General features: G+C 43.7%; 2 protein-coding genes across 11 annotated transcripts; one reads left to right on the top strand and one right to left on the bottom strand.

The window, feature by feature from the left end:
- Positions 1-668: 668 nt before the first annotated feature.
- Positions 669-6290, bottom strand: LOC120691564 (U1 small nuclear ribonucleoprotein 70 kDa-like). Its single transcript, XM_039974659.1, has 11 exons — positions 6058-6290; positions 5859-5973; positions 5629-5708; positions 5045-5120; positions 4892-4956; positions 4721-4783; positions 2891-2972; positions 2632-2794; positions 1773-1838; positions 1005-1688; positions 669-917 (listed from the first exon to the last, which is right to left on the bottom strand). The coding sequence occupies exons 1-10, from the start codon at positions 6154-6156 to the stop codon at positions 1013-1015; spliced, it is 1485 nt and encodes a 494-aa protein (XP_039830593.1). The 5' UTR covers positions 6157-6290; the 3' UTR covers positions 669-917; positions 1005-1012.
- A 2251-nt stretch (positions 6291-8541) lies between these two features.
- Positions 8542-11505, top strand: LOC120690861. 10 transcript variants are annotated; one of them, XR_005681979.1, is made up of 6 exons: positions 8601-9421; positions 9543-9672; positions 9806-9904; positions 10723-10790; positions 10934-11028; positions 11179-11505. XR_005681979.1 is itself a non-coding variant. In XM_039973721.1 (6 exons), the coding sequence occupies exons 1-5, from the start codon at positions 9385-9387 to the stop codon at positions 10968-10970; spliced, it is 279 nt and encodes a 92-aa protein (XP_039829655.1). In that variant the 5' UTR covers positions 9221-9384; the 3' UTR covers positions 10971-11028; positions 11179-11505. The 10 variants fall into 10 exon arrangements, 2 of the variants coding, with proteins under 2 accessions (XP_039829654.1, XP_039829655.1); XM_039973721.1 differs by having other exon boundaries at positions 9221-9421; positions 9543-9580; XR_005681978.1 differs by having other exon boundaries at positions 8604-9421; positions 9543-9904; positions 10723-10845.

Below are 11505 nucleotides of genomic sequence, written 5' to 3'. Positions count from 1 at the left end.
GCATCTCCAAGAGTATTTCTAATTTTCACTCTTTAAATTATCATTTGGAGAGTCATGTACATAAAACTCGCTCTCTATACATCTTCACCCTCCAGCAGCTTTTCTATATCTTGTTTACACTCTAGAGAGCCATTTTCACTATCTATCTTTGGCTAACAAGAAATTTGGAATAGATGATGGTTATATTCGAATAACCACTTAGAGAAGTTCTTGAAAGCTATGTTTCCATCAAAATCTCTATTTCTAACAATTAGGATGAATATAGTCTCTTGGAGTTGCTCTTACTTATGGAATGAGTCCTTTGCAAAGTTCAAACACTTCTTTTTCATATAAATTTTGCAATACAATGCTATTGGCGGCTTCACCGACGTGACATAGGTTTCGGACGTCAATTTGCATGATTTAGTCTTTTATCTATATACATGCAGACTAAATCTTTGTTTAAAAGATGGACACCGAGAAAGCTTCTTTACATCTTAATATATAAGCTTTATTTCAAAGTTGAGCACCTATGACAAGGTATGTGGCACTTCAAATCGACTTTTGAAACTCATGTCAGTAGAAGTGTGCGACACAATGATCTTTCCTGATGCATTTACGAGCGAATTCCCACGAAACTGCTAACGTCGAGCAAGGGATCAATGTAAACGTATACCAAGCTCCACATCTTGCGACAAGATGAAACAGTTTTTAAGTATTGAAAAACAAATTGTACTAATAAAATTTAAAACATTCCATAGAAAACTTAAACACACAAGAGTACAAAGCGAGGCAATCATACTGCCCTCCCCCAATCTGATTACAAAAACATCTTATTATTCCGGAATAAACTGACTGACAGTCACGTCCACACTTCATGCGTAAAGCCATGCTTTTGCTTCTGAGGTTTGGCCAACATGGAGAAACATTCCCTGAAACTAAATTATACAAAGAACCAACTGAGAAATCATTAGCGTTTTGAAAAAGAATCTCAGAATATAAAGCTGCAAGTTTGCCAATCTTACCGCTGCAATCAAGCCTCGTTCATGTGCTCACCAGCTCGGTGGTACTGATAGTCGCCTTCCTCATATGCCTCACCTTCCTCAGGCCCTTCAGGTTCTGCATTGTTAGGCTGCACCTGATAGTTGGTTTCCATTTTACTGTACGAGTCAACACGATAGTACTCATGGTCATGCCTCTTTGAGTGCTCAGATTCATGCCCACGTCCATCTTGACCATAACCATATGCCTCATGACCTTTGTGTTGCTCATAATGTCCATAGTCATAATCCTGCCCGTAACTGGACATACTTTTGTCATGTTTTGGCCCACCATTGCCATAGTCTGCATCCCTCTCATGATGCATGTGGCCACGTTCCCGCTCGTGACTGGTGCGCTCATAATCTCTTTCACCACGGTCCCTGCCCCTCTCACGATGGCGATCATGAGAGCGGGCACGATCCCTTTCTCTATCATAGTCCCTACTACGATCCCTGTCCCTATCCCTGTCACGACGATCACGGTCACGGTCACGGCCATGCTCCCTTTCCCGATCTTTCCCTCTCTCCCTGTCACGAGTCCTCTCACGGTCTCTATGGTGGTGCTTCTCTTCTCGTGAATCACGATCACGAGTCCGGTCATGTGAACGTTCACGGGGTCTCTCATCACGTTCTCTTTCTCGTACCCTTTCACGAGACTTCTCCCGATCCCTGCAGTGAAAATTATTTGCACAAAGAAGCAACTAAGCATCAAAGACACCAATTCAATAATCCCTCCTATTTGACATGGCTTACCTTTCAGCACGCCTATCATCCCTCCTAGGCTCCTCTGATCTGGGACGCCCACCATGCTGTTGCTCCCTGATAACAAGAATCACACAAGTGTTAACACGACAACCAGATGACAAAAAATAACTTAAAGGCCCTCAAAATTTTCAACATCAACATTGAGATGTCAATGCATCAGATGGCAATGTTTTCCTAAACGTTAAACGGTAAACAGTCGGTCACCCTTTGTTTAGTGTTTAGACCATTTAAACAGTGTTTAAACGGAGTTAAACGGTCTAAACGGTTTGGCATATTAATGTTAAAATATGCATATTTATGTACGTAAATGTCAAATATACTAGAAAATCTACATATTTGCACATGTAAAAAGTAACTATTCTGCTAAATAATTTTTTGGAAGAAATCTAAATCCCACAACATTTCATACACTTATGATGATACTTGGTTCGGTATTGATTGTGGTAGTTGTAATCCTCCTATTGACTAAATTATGAATTAAATGATCATTTAGCTCATTTAATCATGATTAACTCGACTCTGTTTAAATGATTTAGACGAATCTTAACGGTTTAAACGGGTTTAAACGGTCCAACCGTTCAATTCACCGTTTAGGGCCTAAACGACACGGGTGACCTCTGTTTACCGTTTAAACGCTGTTTAAATGGACTAAACGGCCGTTTAGGCGAACAGAGTCAGATGGTATGAAGGGCGTCACTACAGAAAATCACAAAATATAAAAGGAACAGAAAAACATTGTAGCTAACAAAGTGCCAGAATAAGCATTATTGACAAGTTGTATAGTGCCTCTTTCTAAAAGATTAAATAACTTTTTATAAAGGTGATCAAAATGAGAAAATGAATGTACCTAGCAGAATCCTTTTTGTCAGTATCCGCACCACCCATCCTGCTTGATCCCAGTCCACCACCCAATCTCCTGGGACGCCAATTTGGAACTGTTCTACCACGCTCAACATCAACTAATACCCTTTTATTGTCCACTTTTCTCCCATCTGCTTGCTTGTACGCATCTGGTGAAAACACAAGATAGCAGAGAAAATGTAAGTTATGAGGAGAGTTAAACACTACCAAGTGGAAAACATGCAACAAACAAAAAAGAACCTTACTTTTCATGTCACGTGTGTGCATGTACTCTATGAAAGCATATCCTCTAGGTTTACTTGTATCCTTCTCAGTTACAAGCCGAACCTGAAAAGACCAAATAAATCAAGGAAAGTTCAGTAAGAAAGGTCCACTGAACTTGACAAGATATGTTAGTTGTCATTGTGTTTGTTGTTTGTCTATTTTTAGCATATTCTATACTGCACGACAGACAGGCACAAAGCCTAAAACAGCCGTGCTAACCTTGCATATGTAGAGCTTCCACACGAGGAGTGAAATCCAGCACAGATCAACACAGTTGGAGGAAAAAGCGCTGTCTGGCCGGTTGGCATATGTTGGGAAATACATTGGATATCCCCTTACCAGGGAACTTACACTAAAGAAAAAGGGTGTACGATAGCACTAAATACTATACCAAGTCGCGCCTCCACTGGTGAAATTTGTTCAGCTTCGTATTCCAAACGAACAAAACAAAATTACAGAAATTAAGGTGATAAATACCAAGTGAGTGATGTATACCCCTTGTGCACAAATTGACGAATCCTCAACTCTAGGAGTTGAGAGAAGCACTTAGCATTGTATTGTGTTGTCATTTCCTCCATAGAAGAAGAGTTTGGCAGTGCCACTACCTTTAACAGATCAATGAGAGTAACTACAAATGCTATACTCACCAGTGAACCTACCTAATTAAGCCCAGAATGTAGAAATTGTTGCTCAGACAAGCTGCTTTTTTAAAAAAAAAATACAAAGTGATCTATGATTGCTTGTGCCACAGTCAGCATTTTCCAAGCTTGTTTACACCAGTTAATCATTATGGGAATTGGAAGTGTGTGGAATGAGAACCAACTCAACCTTTTACTACCTTTGTTTGGAGAAATGGTTTGCTCTGCTCCCCAAAAGATTTCTCAACAACAAAAATGAATTATACTAGGAAATAGAGCACCTGGGCAACACGCAGGTGCAGCCAAAGTTACCTGTTTGTGCACATTTGTGTTCCCAATAATGCCTTGTAATTGGTTGTACAACTATGCAAACATTAAAATGGCTTACCAAAGAATCAGAGCAAAAGAATAACTAATTTACCACGAAGCATACATGTATGCCTGTCCCATCTAACCCCCAAAAGGTATAAAGATGGCTTACAAAGAGAACATAATGTGTGGAACTTCTCGCAGAGATGATTGATATTTCCTAAGTTTAGCATAACACAGCTGACAAGAGTAAACAGACACCCCACGTCCCCACCAAATTCTTTTCTTGTCTGATGTTTTTATACCCTAAACAATCTAAAATTTGACATCAATGTGTTTAAGTGATTAAAATTACTGAAAATATTTTATGCTATAATTAATTTCATATTATCATAATCTTATGAAAAATAAAGTACCCATAAAAGGTTAACAGAGAAGTATTTAAGAGCAAACAGTGTGTTCTCCAATGTGTGAAACAGAGCAAAAAAGTCATTAACTCCGAAAACTAGAGTTCAAGTAAAATACCAATACCATGTTTACCAAACAATGACTGAAAATACAGAAAAGGTGCTTCCTAATTTTCATTAAAAAACATCTGCACGAAAATTCAGAACCCACAAAGAAAACAAAACAGTGCAGTTTTCAGGAAATTCTAGGTCAGAAATGGCGCAACAGAGACACATAATGACCCCAGATGTCGCAAACACTTTTCAGAGGAAGTGAGGAACATAAAGGGAGCCATATACTAGTGAGGCAACTATTCCCCACAGTTTTGGCCAACGATGGTTTGCATTTAAAATGACTGAAAAACCTTACCAAAGTGCAATAACTTCACCTGCACAGGAATTTGCCACATATACTTACCCTCTTAATAGGCCCATAAGCTTCAAACTCCCGTTTAATCTTGTGTTCAGACGTCTCATAGTTCTGCAAGAATTTGGCACAAAGTAAATTAGCATTGTGCAACAAAGATAACTTCCCATCTAATGATTTTCTTGAGTAAAGAATGTGTCAATTAGTAACAAAATAACTTACAAGTCTTGCAACAAAGAGTGTTTTGTATGGGTCACCAGTAGCATTGGGATCACTTTGCGGGTCATCTACACAAAAGCAAATCGAAACAACAATGTTACTACATCCATCATTTTGAAAGAAACAATGAGAAGCATGCCTTAAGAAAAAACTTACACTTCTGAAGCTCTTCAGCAACCTTAGCTGCACCTTGTTCAAGCTTATTATTGCGAATCCTAGCCTTCTTTTCAGCCTGTATACAGAGCATACAATACTGAGACAGGAGGTAGAATAATAATACATTATGCCTCCAGAATGCATTAATATATTATCCAATGAATAGTAAAAGGGGCAGAATTTGAGCAGTTGAAGCATGTTCTTCACACAATCAGAAACATGATAACATTTCTCAAAACATTAAGACATAGTTATCAAACTGGAACAAATTCAAATATAGGGCGTTTTTTTAGTAGAAATAAATATCAACGTTTACATGTAAGAATGCCCCTAAAATATTCTCCCAGAGTGATTTGAATTACAAGCAGGGTTTGGAAGCTATTCTTTTAACCAGATACAATTCTTTGTAAACAAACACTACACCCCGTAACAGACTCCAGCTACCTCAGAAACCCAATCCAAAAAAAAACTGTAAAAACCAATCCCAAGCACATCAATAACATACACAGCTACGTCAGGTAACTCAGAGCACAGGGAAAAATTCATGGCAGCATGAACAGGCAATAGAGAAAAAGAGAGCACACCCTTGTCTCACAGGTGGGCACGGGCGGAGCATATTCCGGATCCCCAGGCTCGGCAAATTGCGACACAAACTGCGCCATCCCTGCAGCCATATCAACAGCCAGAACATCCATCAGTCGGTCAGTAAGCAAATACCTTCGGAACATCTACTAAGACAAACCCTTCAAAACATGTATATAGTGTAGTAGAGAAAATAATGAAAGAAGATAATCCCCAGATTCGACGGATTCACCTGTGTATGCCGGCAATTTGCGCTTCTCGAGCGGGGGCTTGTACTCGAGCGGCGGCCGCGGCTCAAAGAGCTTGAGCAGGTTGGGCGTGAGCCCCGTCGGGTGGATCTGCCCCATCTGCGAGAGAAGCGAAATCAAAGCTCGGATCGGGCAGCTAGGGTTAGGGTTTAGCGCGGGGTAGAGGAGGGGATCGTGACTTACGAGCTTGAGCTGCTGAACGTTGGGGCGCTGCCCCTGGCCCCTGGGGCGAGAGTCCGGGTTGCCCCGCATCTGCCCCCCGCCGTGGCCGTAGTCGCCCATCGTCGACGCCGGCGAGGAAGGCGGCGGCGGCGGCTCGTGAGAGAGGTGCGAGGCAACCCCTCTTTGTTGCGGTGGAGGCGGGGCAGGGGACAGAGGACTAGGTCAAGACTCGAGACCGGCGCGGGGCCCACGCGGCAGCGTCCGAGTCGATATCCCTCCTCGGCACCGACCAATCCCCGAGTTCGAAACCGAACAGCTATGGCCGTCACTGACGAGACGGACCCATAACGTCCGCATTGCGTGGGACCCACCTGACGGTGACCGTGTGGGAGGCTGCGAGCTCCCACCTCACCGCCCCCGGGTGCGTTCTGTACGGCGGGCAACCAGACGCAGACGCTGCAGGCTTGTGGCTGTTAATAGCTCACTCGGCTCGGCTCGCCTCGTTGTATTTAGGGTGTGTTTAGATTATTTTGTATTTTATATTTTTGTGTTTTTAGAAGAGAATTTTCAATATTTTTAATATTAAATATAGACTAATTACAAAAGTAATTACAGATCTCATCTATAAACTACGAGACAAATCTAATTAGTCTAATTAATTAATCATTATAGCATATTTACTCTAGCACTGCTGTAGCAATTTAGTGTCTAATCACGTCATAATTAGACTCATTAGATTCGTCTCGCAATTTACAGTCTATTTATGTAATGCGATTTATTTTTTTACTACATTTAGTATACTATGCAAGTAATTTATAAAAATTTTGTATTTTACGTTTTGGGATTTAAACAAGACCTTAGTTAACAAGCTGAGTTTGATTTTTAGCTCAATTATTATAACGTTATTATATCTCGAGCTGCTCGAGCTCAACGGGCCGAGGAAGTATAACAGATTAGAACCCAACAACAGCCCACGAGCAAAGCAGCTGGAGCCCAAAAGTCGACATCTCCATCCGGAAGAAACCTTATCCATTCGCTCACTCCAAACTTGCATCGTCGGATCCGCATCGGCATGGGCCGCTGCTCCCAGCTTTGCTCGTGGCGTTTTTTCTATTTTTATATTTTTTAAAAACATTTTTTTACAGAAATATATTTTTAGTTTCACAATTTACAGTTTTATACCACCACCGCCCGGCAGGGGGCGGCAGTCGGCCGGCCACCTGTCGCCCCCTGCCGGGCGGTAGGGACCTATATATAATTAAAATTTAAATTTTATCGCATGGAGGCCCCTACCGCCCGGTGGAGGGGCGGCAGGCAGGCCGACCGCCTGGCAGGGGGGCGGCAGGCAGGCCGACCGCCTGGCAGGGGGGCGGCAGGCTCCCCCAATATAAAAGCTGAGGTCCCCCCACCTACATTTGCAGCAAACAACATCCCGAGGCTGGACCTTCCGAGAATCTGACGGATGGATCGGCTCCACCTATAAGAATTCGCCGCATCTAGTTGTGCACGCAACAACTTGCAATGTATTTGTGTGTACGAAACTAAGTATATTATGTATATACTATATCTAGATGTTTTGTTTAATTAGTTGGCAGTGCGTATTTCTCTCGAATTTGGTTGTAACGAATGAAACCTTCAATGTAATATGTTATGTGGTATTTTGTTTAACGTTCTATTTATATTTCGTTCATTGTATCTTATGTGGTATTGTATCATAGAGGCACACGAGGTTCAAGATTCACAAATAAATATAATCATTACAATCAAACATAGCAAACATGTAAGTATTGCAATTAAAGGTACAGGAGGTCTGACGTCCCGTCACAATTTACATCACATTCTAAAACCGATGAACATCATATGTTATAGATCATGTCATGAAATCATTTAGGTCGTCATCCCAGTTAACAGATGGTGGTGCTGCAGGTGGTGTAGCGTGACTTGACGAACCTCTCGACTTTCCATTTCTCTCTTTTTCTGGTTCTAGGTTCATGTACAGGGGGGACAAACATCATGTGTTGGAGGCCATGGTTTTGGGGGCATGAAGTCATCCATATCGTGTGGGTAATACCTCGAAATAATGTGAAATCTTTAAACTCAACTTTTAATTACATATAGGTCCCTACCTGCTGTGCGGTCGGCCTGCCTGCCGCCCCTCCACCGGGCGGTAGGGGTCTCCATGCAATAGAACTCAAATTTTAATTACATATAGGTCTCTACCGCCCGGTTGGGGGGCGGCAGGGGGCCGGCCGCCCCGCAGACGGGGGGTAGGGGTATAGAACTGTAAATTGTGAAACCAAAAATATATTTCTGTAAAAAAAATTTTTAAAAATATAAAAAATGCTTCCTCGCGTAGCAGGCTAGTAGCTCAATGTCAATTTCCCCATCCACAAAGTTAACAAGAGCAGCGGAGGAGGCAGCGTATACTCTAATACTCTAGTTACTATGCACCCTGGATAATCCGGCTTCTTAGCGCTCCAGCCCCCCGCGGTCGACACGTGCACGGGTGGGGCAAAACCGACGCAGGTCGTCGAATCCCAGGCCCCGCCTACGCTGAGGTTCCGCGCCACCTTCCTTCCTGTGGGGCAAACCGGCCCGCTTGGCTCTCCTCCGCGGCCTGCTCCCCTATCGCGCTGCGGTTCCTTCCCTTTCCGCCGCCCTGTTGCCCTCCGCCCCCGCCGTCGGTCGCCGTCCTTGGCCGCTGCCCCCTACCGGGCTCCCCACGTCTCGACCCCCGCCGTCGCCGCCCCTCCGACCCCCGTCGTCCGCTCTGCCCCTCCGACCGGCGGCGTGCGGGTGACGGATCTGGTCCGCTCCGCCCTCCGGCGACGTCGTCCTCCGATCTAAGCTGGCGACGTTGAGGCGAAGCAATGGGTGGTGGATCCGGTCCAGCGGCGTCGAGGTGGATCGCGGGTGGCGTCGTCGAGGCGATGCAGCGGCTGGCAGATCCGGGCGGCGGCATGGAGCGGGCGGCGGATCCAAACGCTGGTGTTGAAGAGGCGGCGTCGGCGATGGCGGTGCTGTCGAGGCGTCAGCGCGAACGGCGGCGGGAGCAAGACGAACGGAGGCGACATCCAGGCAGAGGCGCGGGTGGCGAGAACGCCGGTGCCGTGCACCGGCTGTCCGGGAAGACCGCAACCACCCTCCTGCAGGTGCGCTCCCCACGTTTTTCGTTTTCGTTCCTCATGCGCGGAAGCGGTGGAGGGATTGGGGAGAAGCCTCGGCGTCGTTGGAGGGGGGGTCAGGCCGACGGGGTCGACCGGCCGCGGCCGGGGCCGGAGGCCGCCAGCACAGGGCAGGGCAGGTGCGGCTCCTGTGCCGTGCCGAAGTCGAGATTTCCCTGCCGCCATGGCCGACCTACAGCCCCACGCCCTCTTCTTCTCAGGTTAGTTCATTCCCTGCTTAGTTCGTCGCCATTCCTACACCCCTCTCCAGATCCGCAGCTGATTCAGCTTCCCTCGCACTTTTTTTTCTTTTTGCCTCTTGCTTCATGTTGCTGCACGCAGCTCCGGCCTGTCCCGCAGGTCATCTTGCTTCTTTTGTGGTGAGATCCTGTTCCCCATTCCTTTATTGTTTCTGAGATTCCAGAGCTGGAGCTCACCTGCTGGTACTGGGGCACCTCATCACGAATGAATCGTAGGAGCCTGATACTCCTTGCATCTTGCAATCTTTGTTCTGTGTTCGGCTCGAAATTCAACTCTGATTGAATGCATGTTCCAGTCAGAGAGGTAACATTTCAGTTGTTAATTGCTAACTGTGCTTCCTTTAGGTTGAACTACTGGTGCTACGCCAGCCAATCAATAATCTCCTAAGTGATTCCTACCCGTTTCCACACCTGGGCATTCTTCAATTTAACAATTATGCCTCGGTTTGTCTTTCTAAGCCTTAAACTTGCATTACTCAAAATGTTTGAGTAGTAGTCTGATGCAGTTCAGCGGTGGCGGTGAGCTAAACCCCAAACTAATTAGTAGCTTCCTAATCTATTTGTCTCCATGCCCCCAAACTGTTATGAAATGCATTGTCAGCAAACAAAATCATTTTTTTTATTCATTGGCAATCTGGTTCACACTTAATACATCTTATCTATACTAGCTTCACTTCACCAGATTAGTAGTGGTTGGTTATTTGTCGATGTTTACTTTCAAGGTTTGTGCAGACAAGTTTTAATGTTTGCACTTAATCACCCTACATAATTTCTTTTTTGGCGAGAAGAACCCTACCTGATTTTGTTACTATGATGACAGTCTCACTAGATGAATGTTATCTCAACTGAACTCTTAACTGTGTTGCAGATTTAAATTTAAATTGCCATGCTTCTTTATCTCCAAAATATCTTTTTATTGCTTCCCTCCATTTCACAAAGTACAGGTTGATACAACTTGATACTTTTAGAATAGTAGTCAGCTGTACTTTATTGGTGATGATGAGCCAAACTAATTTCAATGAACAAGCTATCAAGATGTAGTTTCCTAATCTATTTTTCTCCATGCCTCCGCACCAAACAATAATTAACATTGCCTTTTGTCCCCCGTTTCCTAAGTGAGAGATAACTTTTAATACTTTAAGGGTGTAGAATTATTAGACAGAATAGTAACCTTGACAGCAGGTTTTGTAATTGAATCTGTTTCTTTCAACTGAACTTTTCATTAACTTGCGCTGTGTTGGTTCTTCCATTTGGTGACCAAGGGTGGCTTCGTTCAAATAGCTAGCTGCATCTTCGGAGGGATTGTTTGCAAGATTCTGCTAGCAGCTTGGTTAGTAACTCCGATTTCTTCCCCCTTGTGCTGGCATAACTGATGACCCGTCAAGGTTGAGTTTGTATGTTTCACTACTATGCATGTAACTATGGCGTTATTATGTATCATTTACCCATGATTTGTTTGTTATTGCGTTGTAGGTTAAGGCTAAAACAAGTTGTAATGGGTGTGCTTTAAGTGGCATGTGTTCATATTGTCAGGTTAGTTGAAGCCCAACGATGAACAATGGGAAAAGGTAAGTGGACACGAATATGTTCATCAAAATGTAATGACTGGCTATTCAGCTCTGTCTTGGCAAATAGCAAGTAGATATTTTATCTTCAGTTTTTTCTTTACATGGTATACAATTAATATTGGAACTTGCATTGTCGCTCCCAATATTCAGGTGAATATTTATCTACATTGAAGCATTCACATGGATGAGGGCCCATGATTGTCCTGAGGTTGCTTTTAAAGCACTACCGAGCTGCCTTACATGGAAAGAGAAAACATTTCTCCAGCCTTTTTCCTACTGTTACTTCATCTTGCAAATTTCTCATCTCTAACTTGAAAAAACAAGTAGTAGGAGGGGTTTAATCATGAGTCCTTCGATATTTTCAATATTGCAGAGGCTTATCATGGAGAGTTGTGACATCAGAGGCCTCCTTAAAACTATTACGAATTATTCATAGTAATAATGCATATGGTGATTATAATTTGTTAGTCATCTTTA

Source organism: Panicum virgatum, chromosome 9N, assembly GCF_016808335.1.
Source record: "Panicum virgatum strain AP13 chromosome 9N, P.virgatum_v5, whole genome shotgun sequence".
Lineage (NCBI taxonomy): Eukaryota > Viridiplantae > Streptophyta > Magnoliopsida > Poales > Poaceae > Panicum > Panicum virgatum.
The sequence above is the reverse complement of the archived record's forward strand: the minus strand, read 5'-3'. Positions and strand labels throughout refer to the sequence as shown.

Excerpts from the sequence above, each read along its gene's own strand:
- LOC120691564 (XM_039974659.1), bottom strand. The coding sequence starts at position 6,156 with ATGGGCGACTACGGCCACGGCGGGGGGCAGATGCGGGGCAACCCGGAC. Across the intron at positions 5,709-5,858 it reads CAAATTGCCGGCATACACAG|GGATGGCGCAGTTTGTGTCG; the intron begins GTGAATCCGTCG and ends ATATGGCTGCAG. Across the intron at positions 1,689-1,772 it reads GATGATAGGCGTGCTGAAAG|GGATCGGGAGAAGTCTCGTG; the intron begins GTAAGCCATGTC and ends TTTTCACTGCAG.
- LOC120690861 (XM_039973720.1), top strand. The coding sequence starts at position 8,907 with ATGGGTGGTGGATCCGGTCCAGCGGCGTCGAGGTGGATCGCGGGTGGC. Across the intron at positions 9,189-10,722 it reads CCGCAACCACCCTCCTGCAG|GGTGGCTTCGTTCAAATAGC; the intron begins GTGCGCTCCCCA and ends TTGGTGACCAAG. Across the intron at positions 10,791-10,933 it reads AAGATTCTGCTAGCAGCTTG|GTTAAGGCTAAAACAAGTTG; the intron begins GTTAGTAACTCC and ends ATTGCGTTGTAG.